General features: G+C 32.6%; 3 protein-coding genes across 7 annotated transcripts; all 3 read left to right on the top strand.

The window, feature by feature from the left end:
- Positions 1–4,479: 4,479 nt before the first annotated feature.
- Positions 4,480–5,822, top strand: LOC132805386 (protein PYRICULARIA ORYZAE RESISTANCE 21-like). Its single transcript, XM_060820192.1, has 3 exons — positions 4,480–4,602; positions 4,873–4,957; positions 5,093–5,822. Exons 1-3 carry the CDS (start codon positions 4,588–4,590, stop codon positions 5,584–5,586), a joined length of 594 nt encoding a protein of 197 aa, XP_060676175.1. The 5' UTR covers positions 4,480–4,587; the 3' UTR covers positions 5,587–5,822.
- Positions 5,823–9,530: 3,708 nt separating this feature from the next.
- On the top strand, positions 9,531–11,168 carry LOC125423069 (protein PYRICULARIA ORYZAE RESISTANCE 21-like). 5 transcript variants are annotated; one of them, XM_060820182.1, is made up of 4 exons: positions 9,531–9,666; positions 9,774–9,833; positions 10,080–10,159; positions 10,301–11,168. In XM_060820182.1, the coding sequence occupies exons 1-4, from the start codon at positions 9,633–9,635 to the stop codon at positions 10,886–10,888; spliced, it is 762 nt and encodes a 253-aa protein (XP_060676165.1). In that variant the 5' UTR covers positions 9,531–9,632; the 3' UTR covers positions 10,889–11,168. The 5 variants fall into 5 exon arrangements, 3 of the variants coding, with proteins under 3 accessions (XP_060676165.1, XP_060676166.1, XP_048332251.1); XM_060820183.1 differs by having other exon boundaries at positions 9,539–9,666; positions 10,064–10,159; XM_048476294.2 differs by having other exon boundaries at positions 9,543–9,666; positions 10,080–10,133.
- A 1,089-nt stretch (positions 11,169–12,257) lies between these two features.
- Positions 12,258–13,745, top strand: LOC132799249 (protein PYRICULARIA ORYZAE RESISTANCE 21-like). The gene is made up of 4 exons (XM_048476304.2): positions 12,258–12,444; positions 12,557–12,616; positions 12,886–12,970; positions 13,098–13,745. Exons 2-4 carry the CDS (start codon positions 12,602–12,604, stop codon positions 13,490–13,492), a joined length of 495 nt encoding a protein of 164 aa, XP_048332261.2. The 5' UTR covers positions 12,258–12,444; positions 12,557–12,601; the 3' UTR covers positions 13,493–13,745.
- The last annotated feature ends 2,849 nt before the right edge of the window (positions 13,746–16,594 follow it).

Genomic DNA, 16,594 nt, shown 5'->3' with positions numbered 1-16,594 from the left:
TTCCTTCATCATATCAGAATTCACCCGATTATATGTAATGGACATTTTTTTTTTGGCTGTTTATTACATGTAATCGGATGAATTTTCAAACAAAAATTTGTTTAAAAATTTTTCAGACTAAAGAACCACTGTATATATAATCTTAATCAAATCAAAGCTGTATATATTGATAAAACTTTAAGTATATGATGATGGATATGAAATACTCAATGATTTTTCCTCAACTTCATGTAATATAATACATGGAAAATTGTATAAAATAAAGAAACAAATCGGTAAAAAATATTTAAAGAACTCTCATAAGTCGATTGAAAAGAATATATATAATATAAATAATAAAAAATTTAAGCCTGCCATCGTTGCTTGCTTTCGTTGGACTACTTGTTGTTTTGATCATGCATATTAGTTGTCTAACTTGTGAAGAGTTTATTCTGACAGCTCTTTGAGACTTTCTGTTTCAGTTGTGATTTTCAGTGAATAATAACTTAACAATCGTCAACGATCACCTAATTTAGAATCCATGCAAGTGAATTTGTTTAAATAATATATAAATTAAATGATGTAGCAATTAGGAACTCAAACCACTCCGAAGGTCTATTCATACTCTCTCTTTTTTCTTTTTTCTTCGTTGTTAATGTAAAACAATTTGAAATCGATGATCTGGAAAAGATATGCACGTGATATAATTTGTTATCTTTAATTATTAATTCTTTTTTGAAAGGTGTTTAATAAAAAGGAGGAAAGATCCATATATGAAAGCTAAATTTAAACACAAAGGTCATTATTATCTACACACTTATACTTAACAATATATTCTCAAATATTTGGTATTCTCAAACTCAGCTTACACTCCAAAAAAAGCCTTATTAGTTTATTAATAGCATATATATATATATATATATATATATATATATTCTCTGAGATTATCATTATTTTTTATTACGCTTTGGTCAATCCTTTCACACGAATCAACTTTTGTTAAATTATTGCTTTTTAAGATTCTTTTGGGCAAGGCACTTTTTTATATTGCTTTAGTATTGTGCGTATGTCATGTACAGTGCAGTGGTGAAGGAGGAAGGCACTTTGAACCCTGTCTTTATGGAGTCTTTATGGAAAAAGTTAAAAGTTGTTAATATATGAGGCTGTTGACAGTGCGGGACATGGGAAGGGGTTGAGAATGCTGAGTGGATAAATATGCTTTCTTATATTGATATTTTTAAAGGATCTCCCCTTTTTTTTGGGTTATAGAATTTTAACAGGATCTCGTTCATATAAATCTTCAGGATGTAGTATAACTATAAAGCTAACATCACTACTTTTGAATCCCCTATATATACAGTATTCTTATTTTAATGCTTTTTGTCCTGTATAATTTTTTAATTCTGCTTTTTTAGATCTCTATTTTTACTAGAAGAGCTTTTTGAGGCTTTTATTTAGAAGCTTAATTTGTTGAAGGCTTGAAGCTCTTTCAAAAAAAATAAAAAATTATCTAAACATTTTCAGGATTTGCTTTTAAAGCCATAAATGGTGTTTTACAAGCCAAACAGGGCCTTTCTTTATATTGTTTTGAAAGGGTAATGAAAATCAATGCCTTGGACTTTTCACCTTTTTTTTTTTTTTTTTTTTCTCTTTTTTCCCTTAGTAGTGGTCTTGTGTATACTAATACAACCATTATACTAAGCGTCCGTTTGGTCTTGAGTAGATGAAATTTTTATAATTTCAAAAATGTTTGTCAACAATCAAGAAGCAATTATTAACCAAAAAAAAGTTTTTTATAAACTGTTTTTAAAAAAAATTCAAATTTTAAAATCAATTTCTAAAAGGGCTCATTCTTCATGATAAAGAAAGGCTCAAAATTGATGGGCCATAGGCCCATATAGGCCCATATCAACCCGCACCCCCCAAAAAAAAAAAAAAAAGGCAACAATGTTGCTGTTATAAGGAAAACAGAGACAAAATAGAGAGAATGAAAAGTATATTATTATTAACGTGAAACCACTGTTAAATACAGGTGTACAAACTAAAGAGTCCTACTAAGCTACAACAGTAGGATAAATATTAAAAAATAACAATATATATCACATAGAACTGTACATATCATGTATAACAAAACTGATTACGTAACATCCCCCCGCAAAATATGTGATCCTGTAAGAACACAGATTTTGGAGCGAAGAGATTGAAATATTTTTCTACAATTGCTTTAAATTTAATAAAAACTGAAGACACATCAGATTTATGCATAATAGGAAATAACCATGTGTACTTAGAAAAATGGTCTACAAAAATTACATAAAATGTAAAACCATCAAAAGAGGGAACAGAAGAAGGTCCCCAAACATCAGAATAGACTAATTGTAAAGGTTTTGAACTAGAAAGGGAAGACACACCAAAAGGGAGACGATGAGATTTATTGCAAAAACATGAGGAGCAAATAAATTTGGCATTATTGGAGACAGGTAGGGAATACTTGTGAATAATATGACGGAGAGTTTTGAGAGCAGGATGGCCAAGCCGTTGATGCCACTGTTGAAGACTGGTTTTGACACTTGTATAGGCAGCATGTGTTGGATGAGAGGGAGAAGAGGGACCCGGCCATTCATAAACTCCATGTCTAAGTGGTCCTTTGAGAAGACAAGCGCCGGTCCGGAGATCCTTCACAACAAATGAGTAGGAAAGAATTCAATAGAGGTATTATTGGTTTGGCAAAATTTAGAAACAGAAAGTAAATTTCTTGTTATAGCAGGAACACATAAGACATTAGTGAGTGAAAAAAGTTTAGAGGGAGAGGATAAAGAGGTAGAGCCCGTGTGTGTGATACCTAATCTGTTACCATTACCAACAGAGATTTCTTCGGTGCCATCATAGTCAGAATGAAGAGATAAAGTCTGAAAATCTTGAGCTATGTGATGCGAAGCACCCGTGTCCAACAGCCAAGGTTGAGGTGGAGGAATAGGAGCAGGACCCAGAACAGATGTTGAATGAAAGGCATGAGGAGCAGATTGATTGAAAGTAGGAGGGACTTGCTGCTTAGGCGTAAATGTCCATTGATGTTTGAATAGAGGACAATAACGTGCAAAATGTCCCTGGGTTGCACATAGCTGACAGCGACCTTTGTAATTGGTGGGAGAGGAGTTGGAGACGGGACGACGTTGAGGAACAACAGAAGCACGAGGGGGTCTGTATGGTCTGGGTGCACCAAACCGTGGGCCAAAAGTGCCAGGTGGAGGCATGCGTTGTGCAGCATGGGCAGTAATCGTGGTGTCTGAAGGCTGTGTGTCTGTCCTTTTCATATAATTGTCATGCTCCGTTAATTTCTCACGTAATTCTTCAAAACTGATAGAGGAATCTCTTGTACGAAATGCTGCAGAAATGCTCTCAAATGCAGTAGATAGACCATTAAGAATATATAAAGTAAGATCATCTTCACTCACCGGATGATCTAAGAGACTGAGTTCATCTGCTGCACTTTTGACATCATTAAGATACTCCAAGACCGACCGATTACCCTGGGCTTTAATAAGCCTTTCTCTGATTCGCAACAGCCGAGAGCGGGATGGTTTCACAAAAGCAGAGGCAAGCCGATCCCATGCATCTTTAGATGTTTCAGAGGTGGCTACAATCTGATGAACCTCAGAAGATAAAGAAGCCAGCAACGTACCAAGTAGAAGAGAGTCTTGGCGGATCCAAAACGAATAATCAGGATTGGGAGATTGATCAGATAGAGTCGGTGATGGACAGGGAATATTGCCGTTGACGAAACCATAGAGATCATAACCTGTGAGAAGCACGTCGAACTGCTTACGCCATGGAAAATAGGTGGTGTCAGTGAGTTTAAGAGGGACCTGTGTGGCCACATTGAGAACCACAAGAACACGGCTTGAGAGAGATGGCTCATTAGAGACAGTAGAAGGAGCAACAGTGGATGTTGAGTCTGTAGGATTTGATGTAGAAGATGAAGAGAGAGCCATGAGAAGGACTAGGAAGGATCGAAAAAAAAAAATTTTAGATGCTCTGATACCATATAAGGAAAACAGAGACAAAATAGAGAGAATGAAAAGTATATTATTATTAACATGAAACCACTGTTAAATACAGGTGTACAAACTAAAGAGTCCTACTAAGCTATAACAGTAGGATAAATATTAAAAAATAACAATATATATATCACATAGAGCTGTACATATCATGTATAACAAAACTGATTATGTAACAGCTGTGCCAGTACTGAAGTACGACCCAATCCCTAGAATGGACGAAGGACGATAAGGGGGGAAGTCATAGCCAGGATTGGAGGATAAGCAGTCAAAATAATCTCATGGTTGTCACGTTTAATGATAGGCCATGTATTTCAACGCCAAAGCTGACAGGTTCATATCTCTCTAGCTTGTCATGTAAGAAAAGTAAACTCCAAGTTATTATGATGGTGACAATCTAACTTTTCGATTGGTTTTACTATAAACTTTTGATTCATGGTCACCTGCTCATTTATTATATTATTATTACTATTTTTATTCTTCTGCTCTTGTTCAATTATTTTAACTCAGCTCAGCTTCTGATCATTCTTAGAGGGTCACAGAAAAAACCATGGGAGGAGAAAAGGTACCTTTTTTTTATTATTATTTTCATTAACTTTTCTGTGGTTTCTGTTCATTTGTTTTATTATTTTTTTGGCTTTCTTCTTATTCATTCTTGGTCCCCTTCTTCCATATGTGTGAACCAGATTTCATTCTTCTACATCATTTTGTCTACAATCAGAATGTTTCTTCATTTTTTTTTTCTTTTTCTTAGTATTAAAAATTAAGTGAGAATTTATTCTCCTTTCCCTCCCCCCCCCCCCCCCCCCCCCCTCTTTTGAGTTATGTACTGCAGCAGGTCACCACAATGGTGCTGAAGGTGGATCTTCAGTGCTGCAAATGCTACAAGAAGGTCAAAAAAATACTCTGTAAAATCCCTCGTGAGTTAATTGTATATATATTCCTCTGAATCTTATTTGTCTATTAAATAATTTTGTTCATAAATTTTGTTTAAGCAAAATGAAATATTAAGTGGAATTTTATATTAGGGTTGTTTTTTCTTTTTTGAACAAGAGACATACAAGACCAGATATACGATGAGAAGAATGACACAGTCACAATCAAAGTGGTATGTTGCAGTCCTGAAAAGATCAAGGAAAAGATTATTTGCAAAGGAGGCGACACCATTAAATGCATCGAGATAAAAAAGCCGCCTCCGATACCTAAACCACCAGCAGATAAGAAGCCTCCTCCTAAACCACAACCAGACCAGAAGCCGCCTCCTTGTCCTCCTGAACCTAAACCACAACCAGACCAGAAGCCTCCGGAACCTAAACCACCATGTCAGAAGCCACCTCCTCCTCCTCCGCCGGCGTTGGTTCCGATCGGAGTATGTTGTCAGCAATGTTACTGTGGGTATCCTGGTGGGCCATGCTTTCCCGGCCATGGTGGGCCACCACCATGTTACCAATACGATTGGTATTGTGGAAGGCCAGTCTTTGATAGCTGGGGCGGTGGAAGGAGTTGCTATACGAGCCACTGTGATACCCAAGGATGCACAATCATGTAGATCAATTTTTAAGTTTTGTTAGCTTCACTAGTTATTCTCTTCTTAATTACCACTTATATATACAAGTGCTGGAATGTCGATTATTATTATTATTACTATATGTATAAGATAGAAGGGAAAATACTAGAAAAGATTACAATAACAAAGAAATATGGTTGTTTATTGTGATGGCGGAGGAGTTACACTTTTTGTAACAAAAAACTAAGTGAAGCTTCCATCAATCATTGCTCAATTTATGTTTGTGGTGTGTACACTTGCTTTTGATTCCATTTTGTATATATAATAATATTCTATAAGATATATTTTTATCAAGCTCTTCATAAAGGGAAAAATAAGTTCATTACATTGGATATTGTTATGAAAGATCTTTTTATTCTTTATTTAAGTATGTGCCATTTCGATTGATACAGATATTTCTTTTATTATCTAACTAATAATTATTTAATAAAAAACCAAAAAAAAAATTATTTACATGATCATGTTTTTCCAAATTGTTTTCAGCACTAGATTGATATCGTATGCCATTATGTTTAGATACGTAAACCAAACCTGTTGTGTTTCAAATATTAACTTTATTATGTTTTTAAAAATTTGTTGCAAGATGAATAATTTAGTAAAAGAAAAACTCATAAGATTGTTTGTCGCATATGGAATTAAAAACAATGTATTGTTATAATTATTGTTATTATTAACGTCATCATATATATAGATATATATATATATATATATTTTCGGGGTTCAACTGTAACGTTTTGCATGTTTTTAATTTGAATGATTTGATGGGTTTTGTCTTTAATGAGCTTTATGGCATTAATGGGTTTTAAAATGAGTTTTAATGTTTACCGTTTTGGGTTTTGAGGGGACTGATTTCGAAAGGAAAAAGAAAAGGAAAACAATATCCAGACACGCGAAAGTTTTGAAACACAATATTCCCCACACGTGAGTTTTTGAAGGAAAAATATTAAGAAAAATTTCATATTACATTGTGAGGGTGGCAAAGCAAAGATATTCTGAAAGTTCGAAAGAAAATTTTCAGAAGTGCTATGTCCGAGAGTTTGAGTAAGTGTTGTGTCCGAGAGTTTGAGTATCTATTGTATTATAGAAGATGACTATCGAAAAATACCTGCATTGATGAGATGGAAATAGTCTTAAGAATGAGCAGACCTGCATCAGTGAGATGGAAATAATCTTAAGGATAAGCAGATAAAATCTAAAGATATATGTTCCTAATTTTCTTTAATTTATTTTTTTTATTTATATATTTTAGATTCATATGTATTTACATATTATTCTCATAATAATATTTCTACATTAACATCCTCATAGCTTCAAACAAGTTAGAAATAATGATTTTCAATTTTCAATTTCGAATTATTAAATTAGAAATAATGATTTCCAAATTCTGGTCATTCAAATTTTGATTCTGATTAATTATCAAGATTTTGACCAGTTTATGTTAGGTCGTCTAGATTGTCCTGATTCAAATATCGACAATTAGGGGTTTGACCGCTTCGTATTATATCAGCCAAATTGTTTTGATTCAAATTATTTAAGTTTTGCGTCCCATATTTTAAAAGGATTGTAGAAAGAAAAGGTCCTAGTTGCCTAATCAAGCTGAAGTTAATCGCCCGCCGTTCTTTGTTAGCTGTAATAAAGGCTGTAATAGTTCTTTTATCCGTTCTTTATTAACTGTACTAGAGGCTGCAATTGTTCTTTTACCACAGTTAATTTAGCTTTCTTTAGTGCCATTTGATTGGCCTTTTGAGCTGGCAAAGTCTTGGGCCTAGCTTTCCTATTGGTATGGCTTCGGTGTTTTGATTCTTCAGCCATTGTTTTTAGATTCATGCAAAAACAAATGAATTTAACAGTGGTTCTAGGCTTTTTGAGATGCTTCTTTATTGCTGCCCCCTATATGGGGGGTAAACTATTGATGCATAAGTCTCGATGGGAAGATCTTCACATGAGTATTTGAATCCACAGGAGTATTTACATCCACACGAGTATTTGAATCTTCTTTGTAAAACCTACAAAACAATGGAAATCACATGAAAAATCATAGGATATCAGTGTGAAACTGCCGATATCTACCAAAGACACTTCAACATATTAGTATGAAACTGATCAAAGACAGTTCAATGTTTAAGCCAGATAATGGTGTTTGAAATATTTTAATGCTCAGTGTAAGTTGAGAATGGCATGGCTTATTCCGATGGAGGAATAAAGCTTATATAGAGGGTGTTTGACTTTTTAGAGTTTGATCATAACTCAAGACTCCTAACCCCAAAAGGATTAAATCACCCACAGAGTCGTTTATGAATTGGTGTATATCTTATAGGAGAATTCTTAAGTTTGTAAAATTCTTTTCATCCTTATCTTGTTTAATAATGACTTGGATTCTGATTAATTCTATTCAGAAATTATTTGGACCGAGCGTGACATTTTATCTTTTATATTCTTGAAATATTATCAATTGTTTCATTTATACATGTATACTCGTTTCATCGCCATAACAATTTGGCTTATTAACTTCAAACTTTTATCTAAATTAAGGTTATAATGTGAGTAATTCTTCTTAAACGATATTGTTTCATCCTTCCTCATATATCTCATTGAAAATTTTATGGATTTCATGGTTTTTATTATCTTTCATATTCGAAACTTCAATCGCATACCGCGCTTGGGCAGTAATTCCAAGCATGAAAGCATTCTATCACACGGTTTACTTTAATGGGATATCAGGCGAAGGGCTTGAAGAGATCAGTGCTAGGTGCAGATGATTGCACCTAAGGCACTGATAGACCAATGCCTTCGTCTGTCACTCGGATTTTCTATGCTTTTGATTGTTATTGTAATAGTTGTGTTGATTCGAATATGATGATTTATCTCAGTCTTAGATGCTTTCTAAGCGGATTTCAATTGATAGGTTAGATCAATTTAGCCAATTCAAGGCTGCTTTCTAAGCGGCTTTCAATTGATAGATCAATTTAGCCAATTTGTTTCGTCCATGGTTGTCATGCTTCATCCCACTTTGTTTCTAACCCATTCGTTTATACTAAGATTGTTTCTAACCCACACCAAAGTTGTTTCATCCTTGGGCGTTTCATTAAGGTTGTCTATCCTTCATTGATTTATCCATAGTTGTTATTTTTACGGACCAAGTTACTTAAGCTATATTTCATCCTATACATTGATAACAAATAGATTTTAAAATTTGGTGACAAAATGTATTTATCCAATTAAAAATAATAAAGGGTATGTAAAAAAAAAATTAAAAATTAAAAGGGTGTTTATGTAATTTTAAGCAGGCAAAGTCCCAAGATGGGAGGCACCTAACTCTGGGGACACATATTAGGTTGGCACATGGGAGTGCGTTGACCCTTAATTTTAGTCCAAACCTAAAGATAGATTTTTTAATACTTTACCCTTTTTAAAAGTTAGAATAATTGTAGATTTTTCTTTTAATATATATAATTAAAATTACTATTATATCTCTCAACTAATAATAAAATTTTATATATAGTAATAATATATATATATATATATACACATAAGAAAATAATCATTCAAATCTATATTGGTTATTTACATGTAATTAAAACAGTTAATTAGATTTTCTTTCAAATGCTTAAATTCTAATTTGTGACTTTTAGCAATTTTGAAATAATGGTTTATTAAACACTACAAAAATGTTTGACATAAAAGAAAATAAAATTGACATAAAAATTTATTATTGTTTCAATAAAGCTTTCCAGATTCTTTCATAATCTATTGCAACAATCTAAACTAAATTTTATTATGAAAGAAGAAGTAATCGAGAGAAGATAAACTAAAACCTAAATGTTTTATTAGTTTTAGTTTTAATTTTCATAAATGATGCGACACTATTTGATAGTTGGGACAGGTAAGGGAACCAATTAATTTTGGGGACAGAGAATTGGTATCCTAGAATAGAGGAAGTGACGATAAGGTGGGTCAATCACAGCCAGGATTGGAGAATAAGCAATTTAAATGATCTCATGGTTCTCAAATAACGTACGACAATTTGAATGATAGCCCATGAATCTCAACGTTATTATGATGGTGAAAATATTGCTTTTGATTAGTTTTATTATAAACTTTTGATTCATCACTTGCATTTTTTATTTTTTTATTCTTTTTCTTCTTTTGATCTTCTTCAATCATTTCAGCTCAGCTCAGCTTCAGATCATTCTTAGAGGTTCACAGTAAAAACTATGGGTGGAGAAAAGGTACCTTTTTCTTTGTTATTATTTTCATTTATTTTTCTGGGTTGCTGTTCATTTATATAATTATTTTTGGCTCTTTCCTCTTATTCATTCTCTCGTCCCCTTCTTCCATAAATCAGAACCAGATTCTATTCTTGCAGCTCATTTTGTCTGCAATCAGAATGTTTCTTCATTTTTCTCTTAGTATTAAAAACTAAATGTGAATTAATCTTCAATTTTTTTTCTCTTTTGAGTCATGTTCTGCTGCAGGTCGCCACAATGGTGCTGAAGGTGGATCTTCAGTGCTGCAAATGCTACAAGAAGGTCAAAAAAATACTCTAAAATCCTTCGTGAGTCAATTTATATATATTCTTCTGAATTTTATTTGTCTATTAAATAATTTTGTTCATAAATTTTTATTTGAACAAGTGAAATATTAAGCGGAATTGTGCGTTGGGTTTTTTTGAACAAGATCATAAATACACGACCAGGTATACGATGAGAAGAATGGCAGAGTGACAATCAAAGTGGTATGTTGTAGTCCTGAAAAGATCAAGGAAAAAATTATCTGCAAAGGTGGTGATACCATTAAAAGCGTCGAGATCATAGTTCCTGAAAAACCGAAGCCTAAACAACCTGAAAAGCCCAAAGAACCAGAGAAGCCCAAAGAACCACCAGAAAAGCCTAAAGCCCCTGAGAAACCTAAAGAACCAGAAAAGCCTAAGGCTCCAGAGAAACCTAAAGAACCTGAGAAGCCTAAGGGACCACCGCAGCCTCCTAAAGAGCCAGAGAAACCTAAAGAACCTGAGAAGCCGAAACCACAACCTCCTCCTCCTTGTCAACCGGTGCCGGGATGCCCACCGCCGTTTGTTCCCAGGGGAGTATGTTGCCAGCAATGTTACAATGGGATTCCCGGTGGGGCATGCTTTCATGGCTATGGTGGGCCACCACCATGTTACCAATACGATGGATACTGTGGAAGGCCAGTCTTTGATAGCTGGGGTGGTGGAAGACCGGTCTATGTGAGCCGCTGTGATACTTTCAGTGAAGAAAATCCCCAAGCTTGCACTATTATGTAGATCATTTTTTGTTTTTCTTTTTTTTGGGTTTTTTTCTTAGGAAGGAAAAAATTTTCTTCTTATAATATCTACTTAGCAGTGTTGGAATGTTGAGTCAAGCTTCGGATTCCAAATGGGTTATTTTTATGTAGCACAAAAAAATTATCGTTGTTATTATATAAGGTAGATGGGGAAATACTGGAATATTAAATGAATATGGTTGTTTGTTGATAGAGTGGGGGTACATGAGGTGTTACAATTTTTCTTAAAAAAATAATTAAATAACAATAATTGAAGGTCCCATCAATGATTGCCCAATTTGTACTCTTTGTGCTGCATATACCTGCTTTTTTTTGCTTGGACATATGCGTGCTTTTTAATTCCATTATTTTGTATAAAATAAATTATATTATAATATTTTAATCAAATACATCAAAAAGGGACAAAAGTAACAAAACAGTGAATAAAAACTGTTTATTATATTGGATATTGTTTTGAAAGACCTTTTTAATTGTGTGCCATTTCGATTGATGCGATATTTCTTTCATTATCTAAATAGTATTTATATTGATAGTCATGTCTTTTCAATTTGTTTTCAGTACTAGACTGATCATGTATGCCATCATATTTAGATATGTCAAATGTACAAAAAGTGTTGCGAGAAGAAACTTTTAGTAAAAGAAAAACTTGTAGGATTATTTGTTGCATGTGGAATCAAAAATAATATGTTGTCATGAATTTTTGTTGTTATTAACGTCATCATATATACTAATGTGCAAGAAAATAAAAATAGAAAAAATGAAGTTGATTATTAATTTCTTGAATATATATATATATATATATATATATATATATATGTGTGTGTGTGTGTTTATTTTTTGGGCTCAACGTCCTCAAAGCTTCAAACAAGTTAATAATAATGATTTCAAATTTTTAATTTCCAATTGTCAACTTCGAAATAATGATTTCCAAGTTTCCATGGTATAAGCGATAAACTTATCATGTACAAATCAATCCTTCTCAAAATGTCCCTCAACAACACAAAATAAAGACATAGGGGAAAATGAAACAAGGAAGAAGTGTTGGTGTCGTGAGAGCGACGGGCAAAGAGTGCACATGCGCGCTTTGCGTATTGTTAATTTCTACTTTCAACAAATGATTGCATTAATTTTCACCACCACCATCTTTTTCCTTTTTCTTTTTCTGTTGAGTGTTGAATTAGATAATCTCGGAGGTCTATTTTCAAAATTCCAAATAGCAACATAAACATCAATAATTTCTGGCTGCACAAAATTTTCTAATCTATTTGCTCTGCGATTGGAGTTGATTACGTAATCCTCATCCGCTATTATAATTAATTGAGATAGTGTCTATATAAGAGAGTTATTTGTCAGTTACGTGTAGCTATGGAAAACAACCCAAAATAATTTTGGGGACACAGAATTGGTATCCTACAATAGAGGAAGGACGATAAGGTGGGTTAATCACAGTCAGGATTGGAGAGTGAGCAATTTAAATGATCTCATGTTCTCAAATAACGTACGACAATTTGAATGACAGCCCACGTTTTTATGATGGTGAAAATCTGGCTTTTGAAATGGTTTATTATAAACTTTTGACTCAAAACTTGCATTTTTTATTTTTTTTATTTACTCTTTTTCTTCTTTTTATCTTCTTCAATCATTTCAGCTCAGTTCAGCTTCAGATCATTCTTAGAGGTTCACAGAAAAAACTATGGGGGGAGAAAAGGTACCTTTTTCTTTGTTATTATTTTCATTTATTTTTCTGGGTTGCTGTTCATTTATATAATTATTTTTGGCTCTTTCCTCTTATTCATTCTCTCGTCCCCTTCTTCCATGTCTGAATCCTGATTCCGTTCTTTTACTTTCATTTTGTCTGCAATCAGAAAGTTTCTTTCAGTTTCTCAATTTCTCAATACCCACATGAGCACTTTTCTCCTAGTATTAAAAAAATTGATGTGAAGACTTTCTGTTTTATCTTGAGTTAATGTTTTTCAGCAAGTCACCAAAATGGTGGTGAAGCTGAATCTTCAGTGCTGCAAATGCTACAAGAAGGTCAAAAAAATACTCTGTAAAATCCCTCGTGAGTTAATTTATATATATTCTTCTGAATTTTATTTGTCTATTAAATAATTTTGTTCATAAATTTTTATTTGAGCAAGTGAAATATTAAGCGGAATTGTGTGTTGGGTTTTTTTCAACAAGATCAGAAATACACGACCAGGTATACGATGAGAAGAATGACACAGTCACAATCAAAGTGTTATGTTGCAGTCCTGAAAAGATCAAGGAAAAGATTATCTGCAAAGGCGGTGGCTGTATTACAAGCATCGAGATCAAAGTTCCTGACGTAGAAACAAAGCCTGATCCAAAGCCTGATCCAAAGCCTGATCCTCCTCCTCCTCCGCCAGTGTCAGTTGCGATCGGAGTATGTATTCAGCAAAGTAACATTTGGTATCCTGGTGGGCCATGCTGTCACTGCCCTGGTTGGCCACCAGCATGTTACGAATGCCACGGATATTGTGGAAAGCCAGTTGATAGCTGTGGCTGTGGAAGGAATTGTTATCCGAGCCACTGTGATACCCAAGGATGCACCTTCATGTAGATATTTAAATTTTGTTACCTTCACAAGATATTTTCTTCTTAATTACCACTTATATACGCAAGTGGTGGAACGTCTGTTATTATTATTACATGAAGTGCAACACTTATTGTAATAAATAAATAAATAAATAATAAATAAGTGAAGGTTTCATCAATCATTGCTCAATTTGTATTTGTGGTGTGTACATTTGCTTTTCTTCCATTTTGTATACTAATACTATATAATATATATTTTAACGAAGCTCCTTACAGAAGTACAAAACAGTTTATTACATTGGCTATTGTTATGAAAGATCTTTTTACACTTTATTTAATTATGTGCCATTTAGATTTAATGCAGATATTTCTTTCATTATCTAAATAGTAATTATATAGATGATCATGTTTTTTCAAATTGTTTTCAGCACTAGACTGATCTCGTATGCCATTATGTTCAGATAGGTATATCAAACTTGTGGTTCAACCATCCACTCAATTATTATTCCAAAAAATTTTGCTCCAAGAGGAATAATTTAGTAAAAGAAAAACTCGTAGGATTGTTTTTTGCATTATGGAATTAAAAACAATATATTGTTATAATTCTTGTGGTTATTGATTTCATCATATATACGAATGTGCCCCAAAAAAAAAATTGCAGTTGATTTTTAATTTCATGACGATATATATATATATATATATTTTTTTTTCTTTTTTTTTTTGGGGGGGGGGGGGCGGCGGGGCTTCAACAGCCTCAAAGCTTCGAACAAGTTAGAAATAATGATTTCCTATTTTCAATTTTCAATTATCGAATTAGAAATAATGATTTCCAATTTTCCATGATATTGATATAAGCAATGAACATGTGTGTCATGTACATGTCCCTCAACAAAACAAAATAAATGCAAAGAGAAAAATGAAACAACGATAAAGTAGTGTCGGTTTTGTGAGAGCAACAATTAAAATGTGCACATGCGCTCTTTTGGCCATTGGGCGGTGTTAATTGCCACTTTCAACAAACGATTGCATTAATATACACCACCATCATATTTTTCTTTTTTCTCTTGTGTGTTAGATACATATCTCGGAGGTTTTTAATATCCAAAATTCCAAATACCACCACGAACATCAATAATTTCTTGCAGTACAATGTTTTCCAATTTATATGCTCTAAGCGTCGATACAAGATGGTTAGTTACCTGTAGCTATGGAAAACAACCCACGTAGAAAACAAGTTTGGGAAATTCCATCACTTGTAAAGTGAAAGGGATAATCCAAACTCATCGAGGACCTCATTGATTGATCAATATGTCATTTTATATATATATATATATATAGTATCAAATTAAATTTTTAATATCAAAATTAATATTAAAATTTTTTTAAAAAAATTTTAGATTGTATTATGAAACATTAGCTTTTTCTAAATAGAATTTATATTTTATTATTTTTAAAATTTTAAATTCCATCATTTTATAAAATCTAATGATTATTACAAAAAAAAAAAAAAAACTTAATCTTAGAAATGTAAGCCTGACTGTGTAAATATTATTTTTCGTTATCCAGGAATTCATCCAATTATTTGTAATGGGTGTCTTTTGCTGCTTATTATGTATAATCAAATAATTTTTTGGATAAAAATTTATCCAAAAGTTCCCATATTAGAAAATCATTATGTATATAATATATAATCTTGATTACATTAGGTTTGGGAAAACTTTAAGTGTAAAATCATGGTTATGAAGTACTTAAAAGACTTTTCATCAACTTCATGTAATATATTACATGAAAGTTGTATAAAATAGAGAACTAAAGCCAAACAAATCCATACCATAACAAATATTTAAGAACTCTCAGGAGTATATTAAAAATACATAAATAATAATAAAAAATTTAAGCCTACTATCACCTAAATTATAATCCATGCATGTCAATTTCTTTAAATAATATAAATTGAATGGCATAGCAATTAGGAATTCAAACCACTCCAAAGGTAGACACACACTCTCACTGTTTTTTTTATTCTTTCTTGTTAATGTAAAATTTTTAAATAAGATATGTTGATAACATATCCATGTGATATAAATTTTTTGTTTATAATTATTCTTTTTTTTTTTGGAAGATGTTAAATTAAAAGAGTAAAAAGATATATATTTCTTCTCACAGCCTGAAATCAATATATTATCTAGACTTATTAGCAGTTTTAGCCTCCTTAAAAAAAGCCCTATAATAGGCTATTAATAGTTTGTTGTTGTGAAAACCCCAATTAGTTTCCTAAATGGTATACAAGATATGTGGTCCATCCTTTCACGCGAATCACACCTGCGTAAAATTGCTTTTTAAAATTTCTTTTGGTCAAGACACTTTTTGTATTGCTTTAGTACTATGCTTATGTCATATATACAGTAGAGTGGTGACGGAGGAAGGAACTTTTCTTTTTTCTTTTTTTTTTTCTTTTTTTTTTTTTTTTGGAGAAAAGTCGGTGGAAGGCACTTTAACCCCTGTCTTTATGGAAAAGGTTGGACGTATAAAGTTGTCAATGTATATAGTCTTATTTACAATGATGCTCCCAATTTTTCAGGTTTATTACACTTTAATCCTCCAACTTATAAAATTGGTCAACTTATAACAATGAAACGTTGCTACAGTGGCCCATTCCGTGCGTCCTCATTTAATTTCGTCGTTTTCTTACCCATATGTTGTGCACCTGCCTTTCAATAAGCTGGAACAAGGCTATTTTCGTCTTTTGTCCTTGATCTCTTTCTCTCTTCCTCTTTCTCACACAGGCTTTCCCATCACCGCTCTCTGTCTTTCTTTCTCTGTACATCTACCAAAAACAATGAAAAAACTAGATAAATAAAATGAAAAAATAAAAATACTTTTGTGATATTTCGTACAACTTTTGATTGTGGTTTTTTAAAAAACTCAGCATTATAGAAAAGCTTTTTGAAAAACTATACCTTATTAGCTTTCATTAGAAGTTTTTATAAAAGTCTGAAGCTCCTCAAAATAATTGTTTAAGCATTCTTAGAAAATTGTTTTTGAGCCTTAAAAGTCAAAAGTAGTATTTCAGAGCCTTTCTTTATCTTCTTTTGAAAGGTTATTGAAAATCATTTCCCTTGACTTT

The sequence above is a fragment of the Ziziphus jujuba genome, chromosome 1 (genome assembly GCF_031755915.1).
Source record: "Ziziphus jujuba cultivar Dongzao chromosome 1, ASM3175591v1".
NCBI lineage: Eukaryota > Viridiplantae > Streptophyta > Magnoliopsida > Rosales > Rhamnaceae > Ziziphus > Ziziphus jujuba.
This window is presented reverse-complemented; position numbering and strand designations above follow the sequence as displayed.